The sequence below is a fragment of the Podarcis erhardii genome (assembly GCF_964252035.2).
Source record: "Podarcis erhardii genome assembly, chromosome: 1".
Taxonomy (NCBI): Eukaryota; Metazoa; Chordata; class Lepidosauria; order Squamata; family Lacertidae; genus Podarcis; species Podarcis erhardii.
In genome coordinates, this window is record NC_138497.1 from 48,878,562 (window position 1) to 48,900,539 (window position 21,978).

General features: G+C 41.9%; 1 protein-coding gene and 1 long non-coding RNA gene across 13 annotated transcripts in view; one reads left to right on the top strand and one right to left on the bottom strand.

Moving 5' to 3' along the window:
• RAD51B (RAD51 paralog B) overlaps positions 1-21,978 on the bottom strand; it is a 351,970-nt gene that overhangs the window by 94,653 nt on the left and 235,339 nt on the right. The window contains exon 11 of one of the 12 annotated variants that reach the window (XM_081851637.1): positions 16,832-16,935. The exons of the other annotated variants lie outside the window; for them this stretch is intronic. Coding sequence (XP_081707763.1) covers positions 16,913-16,935 — 23 coding nt within the window. The 3' untranslated portion in view covers positions 16,832-16,912. Of the gene's footprint in view, positions 1-16,831; positions 16,936-21,978 lie in introns of those variants that run through there. 12 annotated transcript variants of the gene reach the window in all.
• On the top strand, positions 4,858-7,912 carry LOC309336319. The gene is made up of 2 exons (XR_014153983.1): positions 4,858-6,208; positions 7,437-7,912. It is a non-coding gene; the product is annotated as an uncharacterized lncRNA (long non-coding RNA).

Sequence of the window (21,978 nt, forward strand, 5' to 3'; positions counted from 1 at the left end):
ACAAGGCCCCTCGGCAGTGGCTTTAGTGTCAGGGGCAATTGTGAGACCAAATAAGAAAATATCTCCTAATGACTTGCTATTGTTGAGGGGCGTAATCAATACTCTGGGCGCCAAGCCAAAGTGGCAGAGGAGAGGATCTTTAACCCTATGTATGCTGAAGTCTGCTGGGTGGGGGAAGAGAGCTATGTCAGATAAAAGAGAGGGTGAATCCACATCTCAACATTGTTCCAAGATGCAGGATAATTCACATTGGTGATTCTGCCAGTCTGGATGTGAATGCTAACGTGTTGCATGAAAGTGCCCATCTTGCTTTCTGACAAAAATACATACTGTGCATTATATCTTGTCAAGAATCATGTCCCTGGCATGGCATTTTGGATCTGCCTGTGTATCTCAACATAAGGTGGTTTCCTTTGACCTGTAATATTGAGTTGAGGGGCCCCAAAGCTGAGCTCACTGGCTGTTGTTGTTTTTTAATGTACCTTCTCCAGTGAGTTATGGTAGCAAAAAAAGCAAGTGTGTAACATTTTCTCAATAATCTACAGGTAGCTTGGGATTAACTAAAAAAAAAATCTCCCTTTAGTTACCTTTAAAGTACATTTCCCCCCAGTTTCTACTTTGATGTTATTTGTGCTAGGTAAAAATCAGTGGAAAACAGTTTTACTTTGAGGCAACTTTACCTAGCACTACTATGAAACACTACATAAATTATAATAGAACAAAACAGTAAGATGTAAAGTCAGCTGGATTCCTTCTTAAATTTATTACTTTTCTTTATTATTTTTTAAAATAAAAAACAGATATTCTAAAAAAAAAGCATGTTTACCAAAATATAGGAACTGCTGCAAAACAAGAAATGTTGAAAGCAAAACAAGGCAGCTGATAAGTTTGGTCAGAGGGTTATTAGAGCTCTATATTTTGGGGTTGTGTGTTTGTGTGTGTGTGTGTGTGTGTGTGAGAGAGAGAGAGAGAGAGAGAGAGAGAGAGAGAGAGAGAGAGAGAGATATGGACAGAAAGTGCCTACCAGACCTTAGCATGTATTTTTTTGGACAAGAGTGGGTACAAGATGAGGCTGATTCTTTAAAAAGAGGTTTGCATTGGAATCTCAAATCATGGCTCACCAATTTGCTAGAACAGGGCTAGAGGTCAGGGCCTGAAATTTTAAAGTTTCAAGCTATCTGAATTAACCTGAGGTAATTATTTCACAAGCATGAGGTACAAATTTATTAATTTGGTTCTGCTGCTTATCCAAATCTTGGAATGCTCATATCTAGGATTTTATTGAAGGCAAAGCAACAGAGCCACAAAGGGGAGGTAGAAAAAGAAAAGAAAAAAAGACAAGAAGATGATTACATTTCATCTTATGGTGGTATCTTTGGTCTCAAATCACCCCCTAGTCTTACAAAACTCGTAACTTCCTGGTATGGATGAAGCAATCCTAAAATGGGAACTATGAAAACAGCATTCTAGCTATAGATAGAATAAAGGCAATATAACACAGACTGTGTGAGAGTATCTCCTTGCTCAATCTAGGTTTTTGCAAAGCAAAGTGTCCTTCCTTTCAACTTGCAGAGCTAAAACTAACATGCCGGAGAGCAGGATCAAGAAGCGTGCTGGCTGTAGGCATGGGGTCCAAAGCACATGTAGGTTAGAGAGAAGCACCAGAGCTAACTGCTGCCCACAAACCCATTCTTGCATGAAAGCAGAGGGAGTTCAAAGTCTATTATTATTCCCCTTCCAAAAAATCATAAATCATATCTGTATTTTTACTTACAGCTCAGTGATGGATGTGCTTTTTGTTGAAATTGGGTCAAAGCATTTTACCTTCTCCTGTGTTTAGGACTATTTGCTGTGTCAATTTGTGCATATATATATTAGAAAAGCATGTACATCCTCTGAGCCGGGGGCTGAAGTCATAAACTGTTACTGACTTTGGCTCAAACCACTTTGGCAGAGTTCTTCTTTACATGAACAGAGGAAGCGTTCTGCACTGCCATGAGGACACCAAGCGGTTTCTTCCTGTGCCGCTGTAAGTTGCCAAGAAGTCCCATTCTGCATAACTACAGAAGCAAAGAGATGCCCTGTAACCTTCCTCATACCATGATGATATAATCCATGGTTTTTTTTCCATGAGATGGCTGCAGTGTTGCTGAGTCCTGTGGCAGCAGAAACACGATTCATTGATTTTTTTTCCTTATTAGAGACATTAAGGGTGGAGAACCCCCAGGACTTTTTACCTTGTCCAGGAGACTTCCACCAGCCAAGCCACTAGGCCTCCCTGGACACACCCCTCACTGACCTTGCTCCACGCCTTCCTTGAGTGTGTTTGTGGCTGGAATGTGCTCCTAAATTGTGATACTGCCTCTTGCTTGTCGGGATGGAGAAAAGAAAGACGTGGGTGTGGTAAACTTTCACTTTGCATGGCTGGAATATAACCTTCTGTACAATGTTAAGAGTCACATGCACTGATCCATGCACTTTCCCCCTCTGGCCTCACCCCTGGATACATGCTTAGGAATCCGTCTTGACGTGTATGTTTAAGGCCTTCCCTTCCCACAAACCTACACACATTTCCCTGAACACAGTTCCTAGGAGAAAACAAGAGTTTAGAGAAAGGCTGACGGACACACACACACACACACACACACACACACACACACAGGCCACAAAAGAGTTGCCACATTTTGAAGCTTTCAAGCCAGTGGAATAAACAAAGTGGTGTACTGCTCTGCGAGGCAGCCTGGACATAAATAAGATAAAAGTAGCAGGGCTGTTTAACATGTCAGTGCAATATCTCCACTCATTTCCTCACAAGTTGTGCCCAGATTCCAACTGTTTATTGTGTATTGTTCATGGTCTGAAGCATCACTTAGGCGAGAGTTTCTGAGCTTTTAAAGTCAACAGCCAGATGGGTGGGGTATAAATAAATTATTATTATTATTATTATTATTATTATTATTATTATTAAACAATTAAAAGAAAAATATTAAGATTGAATTCTGTTTCTTCTCTACCATTCTTTTCAGCTAGGAAGGAATCAGCAAATTTGAACAAATCTGAGCCATTTAATGGCCCCAGCTGAAGACAGGCTGTTCCAGCACTGCTGACCTTGGCTGTAAACTCCAGTCTCCTGTCACCTCCATTAGTGCATTCTATATCTGGCCTCCTGCCCTCTTAGCCTTGAACAAGCTACATATGCTTCTAACAGTCCTGAGTGAGGGGCTCAGGTTACATGCCGGAGAACCAGCAGCTGATCAGTGCTCCTCACAGTCCAGGGAATAGTGGAGAATGAGCTTTGCCATTGTTCCCTCATTCTATTCCTGAATCCATTGTTTGTAATGCAATATCACATCCATGGCACTAGAGGAAAAGCAGATTTAATTCCTCAAAGGGCGTTACGCTCCATGAACCTTCCTCGTGATAGTATGGTTCGATGCAGAAAACAAAGTCTTAGTACAAGCAAATCTTTCTGACCTAGCTCTCTCTTTCTCCCAGCACTCATGTAAATAGGAAGAAAATAAAAAAATTCCTTCCAGTAGCACCTTAAAGACCAACTAAGTTAGTTCTAGGTATGAGCTTTCGTGTGCATGCACACGAAAGCTCATACCTAGAACTAACTTAGTTGGTCTTTAAGGCAGTGGCGTAGCGTGGGGGGTGCAGGGGGGCCCGGCCGCACCGGGCGCAACATCTGGGGGTTAGGGTTAGGGTTAGGGGGCGCAAATCCACGGGTTAGGGGGCGCAAATTACTTGCCTTGCCCCGGGTGCTGACAACCCACGCTACGCCACTGCTTTAAGGTGCTACTGGAAGGAATTTTTTTATTTTGTTTTGACTATGGCAGACCAACACGGCTACCTATCTATAACTGTAAATAGGAAGTTACAGATAGGTAGCCGTGTTGGTCTGCCATGGTCAAAACAAAATAAAAAAATTCCTTCCAGTAGCACCTTAAAGACCAACTGAGTTAGTTCTAGGTATGAGCTTTCGTGTGCATGCACACTTCTTCAAGTGTGCATGCACACGAAAGCTCATACCTAGAACTAACTCAGTTGGTCTTTAAGGTGCTACTGGAAGGAATTTTTTTATTTTGTTTTGTAAATAGGAAGAGTCACTCTTCCAAGAGGCTATACCTGGCTTGTTCATTGAGGCCCAAGGCCTTCTGGAATTGTAAACTCTGAGGGCTTCTCCAGATGATCAGAACCCTATGTGACCAATTAACAAAGTTTACTCTCAAGTTGACCTATTTTATATACAGTGGTACCTCGGTTTAAGAACAGTCCTGTTTACGAACTATTCGGTTTACAAACTCCGCAAAACTGGAAGTAGTGCCCCGGTTTGCAAACTTTACCTCAGTCTAAGAACGGAAGCCGAACAGTGGAAGGGCACCGGTGGCGGGAGGCCTCATTAGGGAAAGCGCGCCTCGGTTTAAGAATGGTTTCGGTTTAAGAACGGACTTCTGGAACGGATTAAGTTTGTAAACCGAGGTACCACGGTATTCACTATCTCTCCCCACTCCCTACCCTGCCAGTAGCTTACAATCTATTAGACTGACAAAGGGAAATCAGAGAGGTATCTCTTCTGGCATTCACCACTGTTTTTTCCTCTCTCTCTCTCTCGGCTAATGAGTACAGTGGTACCTCGGGTTAAGAACTTAATTCGTTCTGGAGGTCTGTTCTTAACCTGAAACTGTTCTTAACCTGAAGCACCACTTTAGCTAATGGGGCCTCCTGCTGCCGCCGTGCCGCCGGAGCACGATTTCTGTTCTCATCCTGAAGCAAAGTTCTTAACCCGAGGTAATATTTCTGGGTTAGCGGAGTCTGTAACCTGAAGCGTATGTAATCCGAGGTACCACTGTATATCCCAAACAGGAATGGATATCAGTGAGTATGTTTTCAGCATCTATACCAAACTTCCCCAACCTGGTGCCCTCCATATGTTTTGGATTACAAATCCCACCAGCCGCAGCCTGCACATGCTGTTGACCGCAGCATGGTTTAGTGATATGAGGATGAACCTCAGCAAGCCTGAGCAAAGGTGCTGGGTCTGTGTGCCTTTCCTTCCTCCCGTGCATCAGGGATTAGGCGACCTGCCCAGATTACTTAAGTTTCAATGCATCTCATCTTAGCCTTACAAAGAAACCAAAAATCCCGATTTGAAACAAAGTCTAACGAATTTCATAATAAACCAACTTCAAACTGTGAACCGTGAAGCCAACTTTTCAGAGTTTGTTTTCAACTGGGATTCCCAATTTGTATGTAGTACTAAACAAATATTCAGGACTGAAAATAATCACAAAAGTTCTGCTTCCAGCCATGCAGGAGAATAGTGTGCAACACTCTGATCAGGCCCACTGAGGATTCTCTGAATAGTGCTAAACCGTGAGTTAGTATTATGTGTGAAACAGCCCATTAGGATTCTGGAATCCACACCTTACTCCCTCTCTGCCCCCTCAACCCTCTGTTTTATTGTTCTGTAAAAGCACCTACTACAACCATTAAGAAAAACAGTAATAAGGCAGAATAAAATAAAAACCATTAAGAAAAACAGTAACAGCAGTAACAACAACAACCCCACTTAGCTATTCCTTTGCATTGGGATATTACACTATTGGTGTTAAAGTATATAAAAGGGTGGAAAAGCAAACAAACCAATGTTTGTGTTCACTCTTTTTTTTATTTAGCAAAATTTATATATTGTTTATAATAAAACCTCTAAGCAGTCTAGTTGGTCCAGTTCAATCATATAATTAAACAGAGAGAGATACTTGGCAGCAAAATAAAACCTAATGCAAAGGTAACTTGAGCCTTATATCTGCCACATTCCCAGCATCTACAGAAAGTTCATCTGAATGCTATTCAAGTTTTAATTAGGGAACTCAAGCAAAAATTTAATTGGACCTATCTGAAATATAACACAGTGCTGTCTGATGCCCTATTGCTTTGCTTTTTCTATCCCCTACGCTTTCTTTGATGGTTACTTTCTCTGTTCTATGAATGTGCATTTGCCTCCCTTTCCCTGTAGCGGCCTTGGTTTGTTATTGTGGGGTCATTAAGGAGTGCATATATGTGCATGCTAATTACTTGAGTGGCATGTGATTGATGGCTTGCTAACTCTGGTTTGTTTTGTATAGCAATATTCTGACTTCCTTCCATCTAAGACGTAGCTATTTTGAGATGACAAAACAATGGAATTATTACAAAAATACTGAATGTGAGCTTTTTTTTGTTTTACATATGAGAGAGGTTGGTGATGGTGGTTTGAAAGCCAGGTCACAGCAACCTCACCCTGTGCTTGAATGAGTTTCATATGCTCTCCAGTTTCAATGAAGAACTGAGGCTCTAATGCTACAGGAGCTCTTGCTTTCTTTGGCAAGAGTAGCCTGGGCGCAGCATGCTCATGTGGGAAGCTGTAAACTGGGGTCAGAGAAAAATGCTGGCCCTGGACAGACATTGGCAGTTGCTGTTACAAGCAAGAGCTGGTCACCTTCAGCACTGAACAGATGTGAAAAATTCACTCCACCCTTTAAAAAAAACCCAACAAAACCTACCTCAAAACTATTTTTGCTGGATTTACACTTATCAAATATCACGTCTCCAAACCCAAGGATTTATGTAGGATGGTTTCCAAAAACGCACCAATTTCTAACACAAGATCAAACCTACCCTCCAAGGCAGACAGAATTTCCGGCCTTTTTGCATAACACTCCTAAATCCTACCCCTTCTCTCTCAAGGAAAATAAAAGTAAAAGGCATGGTTCAGGGTAATATTATAAAAACCCACAAGCCTTCGCCCACATGTGTACTCACTAGTTGTAAGGCAGAAATTTGGAGTTATATGAAACTTAGCAGTTGGGCAATTTAGGTAGCCAAAAACTACAACACAAGCATTGGGAGCCGAGATGGGAGTGGGCCAACTTAAAGTTTCTCCGAAATGCCTTATCCAATGAGCTAGAGGGAATCTCCCAGTCCTTCCTGAGGTCTAAAATGGTGGAGTAGGAATCTCTGGTGGGAAACAGTTCATTGAGCATTCCGCATCACTATGAATGGACCACAGTGGGCAACTCAAGCGTCTTGAAGGGAGACAATGAAAAAAGGAAGTTCAGTAACTACCACCCTTTCCAGAGCTATTTCCATCTACAGGGTTTGTGCAGTTTATAGTTTAGAAAGCATTTTAGGATGTGCAAGTAAACGACATACACAGTAATACCACTTAATATCATATATTCTTACTCTGGGACTGTGGCATTCAGTACTGATGAATTTTCTGTCCGGTAGGGGGTTTGGGGATTTAGAGATCAGATGACACAATAATGAAAACACAGTTCTCTGCACAGAAGAATCCAAGAGGTTGCATAAAGCAATGTTCCCCCTCTCTCTTTGGGGCTTGCAGCAACAGAGGACCCAAGCCCTCCAATCCAATGTTTTCCCTTTCTCTTCAGGAGCCTGTGATGTATGGAAATTTGGGGCTCTGATTCTTTCAGCTCCAGCAGGCGGTAAAGAAGCTAGAGGAAAAATGAAGGGAGAAATCTGCAGATGAAAGTCTGAGGCTGTGTTTTCCTTTCCAAAGTGCTGCTATGTTCCCATAAGCTTGTGGCTTCCTGCATCCTGCTGCAGTATTAAAAAAGATCCTTTCTATGATATCTTAAGAGGCAAATGTCCAGTACTAACAGGACGCCTTTTGTTCTCTTCATTTCTAAGTGGACTTTAACCCAGTTACTACAGAGTGAGTCACTGTATAAACAAATAAAACAAAAGCTCTTCTGTTTTGTCCCCCTGGACAGGTCAGGGACACATTAGGCTCTGCTCTGACCCTCTTTGCCTCATAGAAGCAATAACTAGGGATGGCATCACTAAACAAGAAACATGCTTAATTGCTGTTCTTTTGTAGATACATTTTTTTAAAAAAAACAACAACACCTAAATGTATCCCTACTAATTTCACCATTGTTGATATTTCAACAGAGTTAGGTTTTTATTAAACCAACTAACATGGGATAAAGTTACTCAAACAAAATGCACAATATTAGGAGATGGAAAAAATTGTCTACATTGAATTTCAGTATGGAAAAACTTGCCCAGCAAATGTTGCAACAGATCTGTCACAGAACTGTCAGTTAAAACTGAACCCAAAATTAGAAAATTGAGCTATTTTGCTAGGGAAAAAATGCTGGCTCAGAATGGATAGGGGTTGAAAAAACTGGAGATGGAAAAGAGCCTTTTTTGGCTGCAAGCTAAAGGAAGACAAGTCAAGAGGGTGCTTTAATAAGAACCCAGGGAATACTGTGGGCTCCCTGTCTCCATCCTACTTGATAAAAATGCCTATTAAGGCTGATATTCTAAGCTATTCCACCTGGGGTATGCCTCATGGACAGGACATGTATGCATATGATTGGGCTGCAGAAAGGGTGGGGAAATGGATCTGGCTGGTGGGCCAGATCACTATGTCCTTCATAGGCCAAATCCGACTGGTGGGTGTGGCTGCCCATTTGTCAGTCACCTGGATGTCAGCTGACCCTTTTGTGTGTTCACTGTGTGAAATCAAATCATCCATGTAAATGCACAACCCGCAAAATGATTTTCAAAACCCTCCACAAGACCCAGCAGTCACAGGTTTTGCAATGCCCTTGCACAGTGAGAAACAGGATACTGATCTGGATGAAATTTTGGTCTGATTCAGGAGAGCTCTCCTTCTGTTCTACCAATTTCAATACTACTCTGAATGATGCATAACAATATAACACAACATGGTATGTGTTGCTCTGGTGCAGCTGATGGTGCAGCCCACCTACAGCCCTTCGTGATGATGTCACAGCAAGGCTTACGAACAGGCTGCTGATTATTCCTTTCCTATGAACTGTGGCCCTTGATCTTTGTGTTGAAAATACTGTGTACTAGCCAGAAGCTGATGTTGAAATTCCAAATCCCTTGCTCGGTCCTGTTCAGTCAGAGACTGGTTGAATTAGAGATTCCATTCAGAACTGAATACATGCAAGCAGGATGCTTTACATTCATCACATGCTCAAGTGTGACACCCCCTTCCCCAGTTAATAAACATATTAGCAGGCATTTTGGAAACTCGTTGGCTTTGGGGGGTTTGGAAAAGTCTGGCAACAGATTCGTCTGGAGCGAAGCTTATCAGACAAACTTGTCGCTAATTTTAGAGCTATACTTTATTTTCGTCAAGACATCTGGCCAAGCCTGGTTACACCAATGGATTATTATTTCCCCTATGTGAGGCCTGGAGAAAAGGGATAGCCTTTTTACAACTATTAATTGGACAACGAATGGCGGTGTAACTGTAAAGGCCCATAACAAGAATAACCCCTTTGTATGCCTGGCTTGTTTCCCACATTTCAAAGGCTACTAAGCAGCAGCATCTTTGCCCCTGGGTTACGGAGAAGGGACAGCCTTGTGCTTATTATGGTGGCTTTCCCTAATGATCTGAAACATTTTTAAAAAATGCACACAGGGATGTGCATGTTTAGAGCTTCTGCGGCCACAAGGTCAAACACATTTAAAAAAAAAAAAAAAAAACCACTACCAAAAAGTTTGGCCCTACAGTACTGAGGGAGATCCATTTGTCCAGTGTTCCCTCAACCCATCCCCCCACTGCAGTATGAGGCCCTGCTTTTCAACACAATTAAGCAGAGGGCCAATAGGATTTGTGCCACCCTTTCTTCCACTTGGCTTCACTGCTGAGAAACAGCCTTGGTCGGCAGGGAGGTGGGAGTGCTGTCTGAATAGCCTCTAAGCATTCATTATCTGGCTCCTAATTACACGGCCGACATACTGTTGCCTCTGCCTACGTGGGAACATTGCATCACATTAATCAGCAGGGGGATATGCCAAGATGAAAGGGCCTCCTTGTATATGCTCTTTGCTGTGGAAAGCGGGGATGAGGGTCGGGGGGGGGGGGGAGAAGGAGCTTTATCAAGTCCCTGGGCAGAGAAAACACAGCAGGTGAACTGCAGCTCCATCCCTAGCCCAATTCAGAACCTCAGCTTGAGTTTGCCATATTCCCATACTGGCCTCCAAAAGTAATTCACAAACCTACTTTTAGTGAACGTGCGCTGCCAAGGTTATGGGACCAATAGTCCCAGAGGCCTCTGGAGAAAAGTTAAAGTACAGGCACCAATAAGCCAGGCTCCTCACGCCACCCCTACAGAGTGGCTGAGCCTTCCTTCTGAGTCAGAGTGGAGTTGACTCTTCAATTCTTTACTACACAAGAACCATGAGAGGAGACATTCATCAACTGTGAATGCACCTGTGTAGCATGAATGAAAGAATAATAAAAAGCCCGGCTGCACCATCTTGCTTGCTTCCCTATTATTACCAAATTTTCCAAGGTTTAAGGTGGCTTCAGTTAATAACTTAAAGCAAAACTTAAAAAATACAGAAAACACAGGTTTATCGGCACCAGAAACACCCAAATGGACTAACCAGCCAAACCAAAAGCTAGACAGAAGAAATGTAGGTTTGCTGTTTTGTTTTTAATTATTTACTTGTTTTTGTCCTGTATTGTATTCTGTGAACTGCCCTGAGATCTTACAAAGAAGGGCGGTAGATAAATCTAATAAATAAAAAATATATAAAATAAATCTTGTCCCGCAGCCTGTTCTCACAGTGGACCAGCCCATGAGGAGCCAGCAAGCAGGACCTGAGCACTACAGGGGTCTCCCCACTTGTGCTCCCCAGCATCTGGTACTCAGAGGCATACCACCTCTGGTTTTAGAGTTAATATACAGCCATCATGACCAGTAGACATTGGTATCTCCCATGAATGTGTTTAAACTGCTTTTAAAGCATGCTTTTCTTGTAAACTTTTGAAGCATACAGTGGTACCTCTGGATGTGAACAGGGATCCGTTCTGGAGCCCCATTTGCATCCAGAAGCGAACGCAACCCGCGTCTGGGCTTGCGCGGGTAGCGATTCACTGCTTCCACGCATGCGCTTGACGTCATTTTGACCGTCTGCGCATGCGCGAGCAGCAAAACCCGGAAGTAATGGGTCGCCGCAGCACACAACCCGAAAAGACTTATCCCGAAGCTACTTCAACCCAAGGTATGACTGTACTTTGCTCTTCCCCTAGCATGTTCTCCTTTGTTCACCTAAAAAGCCCCAAACATTGATACTTTTCCTCAAAGTAGAGTTGTTCTAACACCTTGATCCCTTTTTCTGTACCGAAACATGCTCAACAAAAGTATTACTTGGCTAACAATACCTACTCCCAGTGCACACAGCATAGCAGCCTTGAGCTTTGGCAGTTTGAAATTAGATCCCGGATATCTCTTTATGACATTTATATTCCACCTTTCTTTCAGGGACCTCAGTGTGAAATATTTATACACACACACACACACAGGCATTACAAACAGCTTCAGGAGGAGGAGATTCAGAATAGAAATGGCATGCTGGAAGCAGTGAAGTGCCCCTCCTGCTACCACTTCTCTGCTATCAATACCACCGCCTGCAACTGTTTTTCATGGGGAAGGCATCAAGTCTCCAACACACACATGTACACGAAACATGAACTTAACCCCGCACCCATGAACAGTGTATGTTCCCCCCATATTTGAAAAAGTTGGGGATTATTGGGGGGGGGATCTATGTAACACAAACGTTCTACAGTAAAGCACAAAAAACAAATGGCAAGAAACTCTGATAAGTTACTGCTACAAAAACCTCCAGATAAAAGTTCTACTTGAGAAGAGATACCATTTAGTAAGTTTATTTCTAAGCATATTTGTTAAAACATGTGGAGTTTCCTTTTGCTGAGGAGTGAAACCATTGGTCCATCTAGCCAACACTGCAAGCTGTTTTCCATGGTCTCATGCAGAAATTCTATCGCCTGCTACGTGAGCCTTTTAATTGTGTGACGGGTGAACAACCTGTGGCCATTTAGATAGTGTTAGACTATAATTCCCAGCATCCCTCATCACAGACCATGCTTGCTGAGGTTGATGAGAGTTGGAATTCATCACATCTCGAGAGTCTCATCCCTATTTTAATGGGTGATGCCAGTGATTGAAGATGAGCTGTTCTGTGTGCAAAGCATATGCTTCACCACTGACCTTTCCATCGTCTACAGCAGAGTAGATCCCCCACCCCTGCTCTAGAGTCCTTCCAGCAATAACCACACAGAACATTGCCTGTCATCCCATATGCTATTTAAAAAGGGCTCTGACAGCTAGCTCTTCATTACAGGTTAGATCTCCCAGTCTGTTCAAATCCCATCACTATTTATATGTTAATACTGTTCTCTCATAAGCAGTAAGATTTTTTAGCACAGGGAAGAAAACTAAATCATATAAATGAAATGTCAGCCAAGGAAGCAAATACACAAACTAGTGTGAGCCAAAATCCTTTAGCAAGCAAGTCAAGGTTCTGGACCCCAGGGAGCTGGGAGAATTCATCTTCAAGAGTGAAAACTCAAGAAGACCTTTGGTATGATGTCTCTGTAAAAATAAAGTTTCGTGTTCTTTGGCTTCTCTGCTTATGTGCTGTTTTGGTGTTATTGGAGACAATGTTCTTGGACTAGACCTCATAGCTTGGCATCTTCTGCTGGATCCCAGATATGGAACTATCCCCATAGCAGTCTGGTCTAAAAGATTCAAGCAAGGACTAGGAAACTAGAAATGCCTGAGTTCTAGTTCTGGCTCTCAGCTGTTTGGGTACTCTGTTCTTCACACTCTTCCCCAGTAATGGGAATAATACTGTGCAGGCAGAAAACTGGATAATAAGCTGTGCTTGTAACGTGCATTTAAAATGTGGTAATGGAGTTCTGAAGCTTGATTTCATTTCATCAAGCTGAACAAACTATTGGCTGTACTACAGTTGTTCCTCATTCTGAGAACATGGAATGCTTCCTCAAACAGTAATATATTGATTCCTAGTGAAATGTGCCAAGTTTACTCTGACAAAACTAAAAAGCTGGGCCATTTGGAATTCCACAGCCAAATTCATATCTGCAAAGAGAAATTTGCCTCGGAGAAGTGGTGGTGGGGAGATTCTGTGGTGGAAGAACCACCACTTCTTCAGCCCTGCTGTTTGCTCTGGCAGGGCAGAAAGTAGGGATTCAGCTCTCCTAATTTTATGTCCTTTCCTGTCCTTAAAAAAATCCCCTTCCATTGACACCAATAAGGGGAGGGGAATAATCCAGCTCCAGGCTGGCATAGGTTTTTTTGCCTTTTTCAGGAGCTGTTGGGGGAATGAAGGGGCTTTAAATCCAATGCATCCCATTTTTGCCTCCACCACCCTGAAAAGCATCACCAGCATAAGAGCAACAGTGGTGAAGCTTTCCATGGTCATACTAGGATGCCTCCACCCACATAGAGGGCAGTCTATCCTTAGCTGCCCTGTGAGGGAGCAGGATTGCTCCCTAAATGTGCCTAATTTTCTAACAAACGGTTAGAATTTTAATTCAGGCTGAAACTGAGTTTAGGGATACTTTTATATGTGACACTGAAATGCTCCATTCCTGTCTGCCACTTTTACACGAGGAAGTGTTTGAAATATGACTACTTGAAAATTCTAGAAGTTACCAATCCAGCAAGAAGATTTACAGTTTATAGCTGGTAAAATAATAGAAGCCACAACATATATCACATATCTCTTCTCACTTCAGCCTGGGAAAATCTGAATTGAACTATGTTCTGACAATAATAAAATTATCCTAGCTCTTCTTTGGGAGACAAACACATTCCAGGTTTGTGGGAATTCTGAAAGTCTGGGACCATAATAATGGGAAAAGCTTAGTTCCATAGTAGGCTTCCCCAGAGTTGGGTCCATTGCAGAAGGAACAATATCTAAGCAGTAAGCCCCTTGCAGTACTTGTCCATTTTCGTGTACTAAAGGCATCAAGCATTAATCCTTGGGAAATAGATATGGATTCAGATACTATTCTGAAACACTGCATCGGGATAAGCATTCGAAGAGTTTAGAATGTTCTTTTCTAATCTTTAAATATATATGTGTATGTATACATTTCTCTCTCTCCCCATGGATAGTTGCTGCAGTTTGCTTAATTCTGATGCCCCCTTTTCAAGTTGTTACAAACTGTGGCAGCCACACCAACAAGCAACAATTCATTCAACTGATGTTTACTTAAAATTCTGGACAGGTTGAAAGTCAACCAACAGCTATGTGAACAATCTAATCTGGCCCAATGTGCATGTGGGCCATGCTGCAATGTTCATGTTTACAATTTATTATGCACCCAGAGAATGCACCAATTTAGTTTATATTTACTGATGATTGATGCCTAACCAGAATTGTCTTAAACTAGTTTATCTCCTATTGAAGAGCAGAAGACTGACTAAATCATATGGAAACAATTATTTTCTGGATGCAGTATGAAACCACATATTCTATACTGACATGTTAATAAATAAAGATCAGTCTTGGCTTGAAAGGCTAAGAAATGCAAACTACATAAGAGGATACCTTTTATTGGACTTATTTATTTCTTGCCATTATTTGAACAAGGAGATTAATTTATATTGGATAAAGACTACCTTTATATGCATGCTCTACTACACTTCTGCATTTAATATCTAGTAATTAAAATCCGTTTAAGAGATAAAAAAACTAGATAAGAGGATAGAGTTTGTTGGTCAAATGGCATGCAAGCTCTTGAATGAACAGAACTGAAAGCTAGCACATTCTTCCTCCATTGGAAACTCAACCAACAAACTTTACCTGCTTTTTAATATGAATTTAATTACTTTTAAATAACTGCAGAGGTGTAGTACAGCAAATGTGGCCCTCCAAGTAACTCTATCTGGCCCTTGGATCCCTCTCCAGGTCATGCCTCCTCCCCCCAGTCTATGCCCCACACAGGCCAACCTGAATGCTTTTACCCGGCTGGTATTTGTCCCTGAGCTGTGATAATGCCTCTTGTTTGCCATATGCATGTGTAGGGTGTGTGGAGAAATTCCTGACTTTTGTGTGGCCTCCTGTACAGAAATATCTGTTGCTCCACCCACTTTTGCCTCTGCTCCCACATACCATTGGCATGTGGCCTCCGTAACATTGCTGTGAGACCATTTCTCTTGGGCAGAAAAAAGGTTGCTCACCCCTGTAGGAGATGATACAGTTAAAGCCACAGTCTTTATCCAATACAAATTATTCTCTAAACTCAAATTATGACAAGATGCGCCACGTGCTGATGGAGACATAATGGGCCAAGACCCCCCATTGCTGGTCAAGTAATCAAGAGGGCACAGTGGGTCTGGCTGCTCCCTTCTCCTAATCTCTCTCCCCTCTTGCCTGTAGAGTCCATCATCCACATTAACCATAATTAAGCATTATTTCAAAACTGATATGAAACATGATGAATGCTAGAATTAATTCACTTTCAACCAGAGACTTCAAGATAGCTTCACACTCAGGCTTTATGTCCTTGTTAAAAGCAAAACCTGTAAGGATAACCATGGTTGTTTGAAATAACTGTACCATGGCTAAGGTACAGGCTAAGGCGAGGATGAAGAATTTGGGCCTGACAGGGAAAGACTGGGGGAAGAAACCAACAGGAGCTTGGATTATTCCCTGCAAGATGGGTGAAGAACTGGAAGGGTTACATGCACAGCTAGGAGTGAGATTGTTTACGTCTGCTTTTAGGAATATCAGTTGAATAAAAATGTAGACAATCTATGAGAGAATATTCCTGAACTTCTGAGTATACATATTTAATATGTGTTTGTTATGGGGGTGGGGTGTTTCTGTTGTGTATATGTCCGCACAATCCAGAGAGACTATGTGGATCCACTTCATAGGGATATGTCTGCCAGAACATTAATAAGGAAAGGGCAGGAATGTAATCTTACATAATTCATTGCTGCTGAGAAAGGAGAGAGGGTGAATGGAAAAAACAGTTCATAAAGATGCCAGTGGTCTCTAAGCAGAAACAGCTGTTGAAGTCTTTAAAAAAAAAGAAAAAGAGGTCAAGCCTTCAGCAAAGCCAGCAACAGGAAAGCCTGCAGTTGATCATTTCTACCTTCATCTACGCTATGGGCTGTGACCCTTGGGATCAATATAGCTGCTGATGCAATAATTTACAAAATGCATTGAATTCATTTTCTGAAGGTGGGATGAAGGCACAAATTTGGGGATTCAATAGTTGGTAAAAACATAGTAGTGTATTCAGAGATAGTTGTAAAAGTGCTAAAAACAGAGGGACTAAACAGTAAAAAAACCCCCCACTAATCTACTCCAGGGATATCCAACAGGTCGATAGTGATCTGCTGGTAGATCCCTATGATGTTTTTGTTGATCGCAGTCGATCGCTGGCCCCCTTCCAGCCCCTCGCCCCGCTCTCCACTGTTGGAGAACAGAAGACGGAGTTTACAAACTGAGGCTGTTTATCCCCCCGTGATCCTTGTGTGAGTTGCTGTTTCTTTTTCTCCTCAAAATACTTTTAAAATGCTGTGTTCCCTCTCCCTAAAATAAGCAAAGCAACTTCAGCCTCCTGAACCCCCTCTCTAAAAATCCCTCAACAACTGTGACCTGAACCCCAATAAAACATGGCTTTTCCCCAAACCCCTAAAAACAGGGATAGATCACTGCTAGTTTTTAATTCTGTGAGTAGATCGCAGTCTCTAGGAAGTTGGCCACCCCTGATCTACTCCATCCCAGAGCTGTCCTTTCCAGTGTTCTATCCAGTCTAATGTTAGATGTGTTAAATGAGAGTGTTTTCTCCACTTTCCCTGGGACACTGCATTAGCTGCAGCATCTCCCTTTGCTTTCTCCATGGCACTCTCCCTCTGTAATATTTAATTCCGTATAATGTTCTCTGTTACCTGTCTAGACATCAATGTTCCTTCCATACAAGCCTCCTTCCTCTGAAGGAAGCTCTTCTCAACCCTGCCTCCAGAAAGGCACCAGTCTTCCCCCATGCTTCAGGACTGCTCTCATTTTTTTAAGTTCCATTCTTCCTTTGCCCTATTTGAACATATGAAAAGCCATACACATTTTTTAAAGTTTTGAAATGTAGCCTGAGGGGTAGATTCATAACACCACAGGAGTCAACAATGCCCATCCTCCGTAACTGGAGTTTCCCTGTTTGAAATTTATCATTCTCAGTAATAATAAAAAATACTCTGTGGCTTTACCTACCTGTGAGCAACTGTCAACTATTGCAGTCCACAAGCCCATTCCACTTTATTATTTTTAAATTTTGCTGCATCAATTTTCATTTTTTATTTTGATGCTGTTTTAGATCTGCAAGCCAGCAGCCTCAAAGCACAGTTGGCACTGGGCCACCTTTGCTGAAATTCCTTCCCAAACATTGATTTTTTATTTGGATCGGTTATTTTAAGCAGGAAAAGGGTGTCACTAAATGCTAATTGAATATTCATTGTTAATACTGTCTCCAAACCGACATGTACTCTTTGAATATTTCTCAGTCTGATTACTATGGACCCATATGATGATTTCTTGGCCAAGAACTGTTTCGCTTTACGATCTCTCGAGACTTGGATGATTATGACTTGGCTTTAGTTCCAGAGCCATTATAATAGACAAGACCCAGCCTTTCCATGCACTGACAGGAAGGCATGACACTGTCAGCAACTTACAGTTTCTTGATGACATTTCATTTCCTCCATGGGCACACAATTTGCCTTTCAGGCACAGCATAACATTGAAGTGCAAGAACAAACAAGAACCTGTGTGCATCGTGTCATTTCTATCACAGCCTTTCAACTGGTCCCAACAAGTGGGCTAAAAAGTTTAATCAATTTGGATGCATGAAGTCCCTTTTCTACTATTAGTGCTTTTTTGTTAACACAAGAAGCAGTAAAACCACTGGTTAACGTTTAAGGAAACTTTTTAACTCGGTCAAAGCTTCTAGAAAATAAATGGAGGCCCCTCTGACATTTTATCTCTCGGATGACAGATTAAAAATAGTCCTATAGATCAAAGGCACAATGCATTCTTTCTTAATTCTTGTCAAACTTTGCATCAGTCTAGTCTCTGAAGGAAGGAAGGTTGCAATGTCTTGTTAGGTCAGTCATTAAAATCAAGGAACCAGAGTCACCAGAGACCATAAACCAGGGAGAGATTCTGCCATACTCTCTCTGCCATCCATCAGAGAGTATGACTTCTGACCCCTTTAATTCCTTTTCACTCCCCTCCTCACTCCTGTTACCATAAAGGGAGAGCCACTCTGGTTTATGTATAATATCCTGCCATAACAACTAGTAAAAAGCACAGCTCTATGTTGGCACTGATCCTGCCTTTGTCTGGCTGCATTCATTGTCCATGGGAACATAAACCAGATTAAAAGGGTTTTTAGAGTATAGCAAGTCACAGAGCTTAAGAACTGTTCTGATTCAGGATAAATTGGGTTTCCTGAAGAGGCCTTTTTTCTAAATAATCTGCAATGAAGACAATTAAAGTTTCACACAGAAAATCTAGCAAATCAAAATTCAGGTTCCTTTAACTTTCTTTAGCAAATACCTTGATATGTACAGAGAGAGCAAATACACTTGTCAACTCAAAGTACCACACATGTTCATCTGTATGGAAGGGGACACTTTGACTGCTTATGAAGAAGCCAGATAGGAGCTTGTCTGAACTTTTCACTGTAAAACATTCAGGAAAGGGTTTGCAAAGGAGCCTACATTCCCATAGTGTGACCTCAATACAAACGTAATAGAATTGGTAAACTTGGCTGTATGAATAGGTCACAAGCGTTATTTTATTGTGCTCAGTATTTTTTGTATGAATTGAAGAGGAGTGGAAGAGAGGGCATTTTGAGGGTGTTTAGACGGTGCTCCCCACTTTACGCAATTTCACTTATGCATGTGGGGGCCAGGAACGTAACTCCTGCATAAGTGGGGAGTGCCTGTATTTTGTTTTCAATACTGTTCCCTGAGAAGCTAGTTTCCTATCTCTTACCTTGAACCTTCTCAAGGTGCAAGGAAAAACAAGTCAATTGAGTCCCAGGCTTAGAAGGGGAGGGGGGAGTGGAAGAACACAAAGGCTGACAACTACACTCACCATACATATCCTCCTTGTCTCCCTTCAGCACTCCCCAGTTCTCTCTCTCTCTCTCTCTCTCTCTCTCTCTCTCTCTCTCTCTCTCTCACACACACACACACACACACACACACACACACACACCAAATAAGGTACCATGAAACTTAAAACTAGGCTGGGCTGAGCCACTATTGCTTTTCACTTCATCTTAATAAGGAAACCAAAGCTGCTAAGTCAGAGAATGGATCACTTCCAAAGAAGCTCAGGAAGGAAGACTTATCAAATGACCCCATCCCAGTGCTGGCTTTTTTGTTTCTGGTGGGGATCTCAGTAAATATCTGGAAGATATCTGGAAGATGCCTGGAAGAGAGAAGCAAGATAATTTGGGGGCCCATACAGCACATGGTTTCCGTGGCCTGCTTTTCATTAGTCCCGCTTTGCAGCCACTCATCTCTTGCAAATCTCATCACACTCTGGCAAAGCACCCACAGCATGTTAATCTTTTCATTTAATAGCAAAGCTGCTGTAATCTTTCTTCCTTTTTCCTTCTTAAAGGGCAGACAGTAATAATAATAATAGTAATCAGGCCAAAAAGACCACAGTCCTGCTCCTCTTACTGCTCTCTCCTCCCCAGCTCTTTTTCAAATCTAATACTTGATGCATTCCCATGGTTGACCTGTGCGTGCACACTTATTCTGGTTGTTAACTACCAGCTGCAATAGGAAGCTTGTGCTGTGTGCAGTGTTTAAGGGAAGGGTATATCTGGGAAGGGGGGGGGGAGAGAAACAGCGTGCCCTTCTGAAAACGTCTGTGCCTTTCAGGAGAATGAAGCTGCCTCTCATGGACAAAACAGAAAACATATTCCAGATACCTAAGTCTAAAACTCTTGCTTTCAGCTCTGCCATTATGGGCTTCAAAGGAGTCACATGGAGCAATGTTGGCCTTTTATGTTGAGAAAGCTGTTTGCCTCATTACTAAGAATGAGGAGAGATCACCCCCCCCCCATGTTGAAGGTTTGACCAGCCTGAGACACAGATCTCAAACTCCAAAGAAGAGTGATTTTGGTACAGTGGATTCTTTGTCTTTTATTAGCAAGAATCTTAAAAATGTCCCCACTGTATTATCAAACTGGCACAACCCTTGGTGCATACTATTGCTGCTGAAACATTACTGAAATTGCTCTGCATAGTGGCTTCCTGTGTATAGGTCATATACAGGCCCTTCTACACACCTTTTGCCAAATACCATGAGTGTTTTATTTATTGCTACTTAATTACGTTACTTAAAATGTGGAGCAGTAATAATTTTACTCAGCAAAAATTATATACAAACCAAAAATCCTCTCTCTTTTACAATATATTAAAAAAACCACATTAAAACTATTGATTAAAACTGGTATTAAAATATTCAAAAGATTATTAAAATCAACAATAACTAAAAGGAACACATGTAGCTTCTACATGTCTAGAAAGGCTTGCTTAAACAAAATTTTTTTAAAGAGGTACCAAAAAGAGCACAGCCAAGGTGCCTGCCTGATGACATCCAAAGTGCAGGTGCTGCCACACTAAAAATAATCATAGGATTGTAGAACTGGAAGGGTCACAGTGGTCATCTAGCTCAACCCCCTGCAATGCAGGAATAACAGCTAAAGAATCCCTGACGGATCAACTTCTTACAAGAGCAGAACGAACCTATAACAGTGCCAGTTTTGAAGATCAAAGCAGTTGAGTGGGACTATCCCTCAAGTAAACTGGTCCCAAGCTGATATGGGTTTTAAATACTATACCTTAGTAATACATCATGCGTATGATTATGATTATTGATGTTGTTAGTACAGTAGTACCTCGGATTACAGATGCTTCAGGTTACAGACACTTCAGGTTACAGACTCCACTAACCCAGAAATAGTATCTCAGGTTAAGAACTTTGCTTCAGGATGAGTACAGAAATCGAGCGGCGGCAGTGGGAGGCCCCATTAGCTAAAGTGGTACCTCAGGTTAAGAACAGTTTCAGGTTAAGAACAGACCTCCAGAACGAATTAAGTTCTTGAGGTACCACTGTAGTGTATAGCTTTCGGTGTGGAATTTGTATTGCTTTTTTTATATTGGTCGTTTTTTATTGGGTGATTTCTGTTGAAAGCGGTATATAAATGAACTAACGTAAATATTTAAGGTAGCTAGTAATAGAGTACAAAGAGGCTGATCGCATGTGAGACAACGCATGATGCATTCATAGGCACAACGTACACGCATGCAGCAATTTCAACCAGATTTCCAGTGACTGCCAAAAGCCCTGTGGTTGTCCGAATCAACACTAAGAGAACATTTGTGGTGTTCACAGTTACACATTTTTGAGAATGTCTCTCTCTTAATTTTTTTTTTTTACACCAACACACGGGCATGTACATACATCTATGTTCATAGTGTTAGTGCTAACCAGAGACCGGTTCCTTTTATTCAGCTGCCATGAAAACAGCTTTCAAGCTGTTCTGCATTCTAAAGGAAAAATGTTTGTCAAGTTGGCAGAACATGCGCTGAGTGCAGGAAGGTGCTTGGAGCTGGTCGTTAACCAAGGTTACACAGGTGTTGCTGCTTCAAACTGTGGAGAAAAACAAATTATCGCTTGTTTGAAGGGGAGGGGAAAAATATAACTCAGTGCTTGGATCCTCCTACAGCAGAGAAGTCTAACCGCAAGCTTGCTTCAGCAATGCTGACATCCTTCAGCCAGCCAAACATCACACTGAAATTCTTTAGTGAGTTGTGGTTTCCAGATTCTGCCATATGCAAAGCTGAGGTCTGCTCAGTTCTTAGAACCAGCAACTATTTGTGTACGTTTTGGTAAACTTTTAGACTCGGCCATGCCAAGGTAAATCTCAGATGCTAATGGGTCTGGGCTTTGGGATATGTTATACAGTCTCGTAAGATTTCACAGCTTTGTTATTTAAAACACTTTCCCCACCCCCATAAAACCAGACACCGTTTCAATATACAATGGAAAACTGGA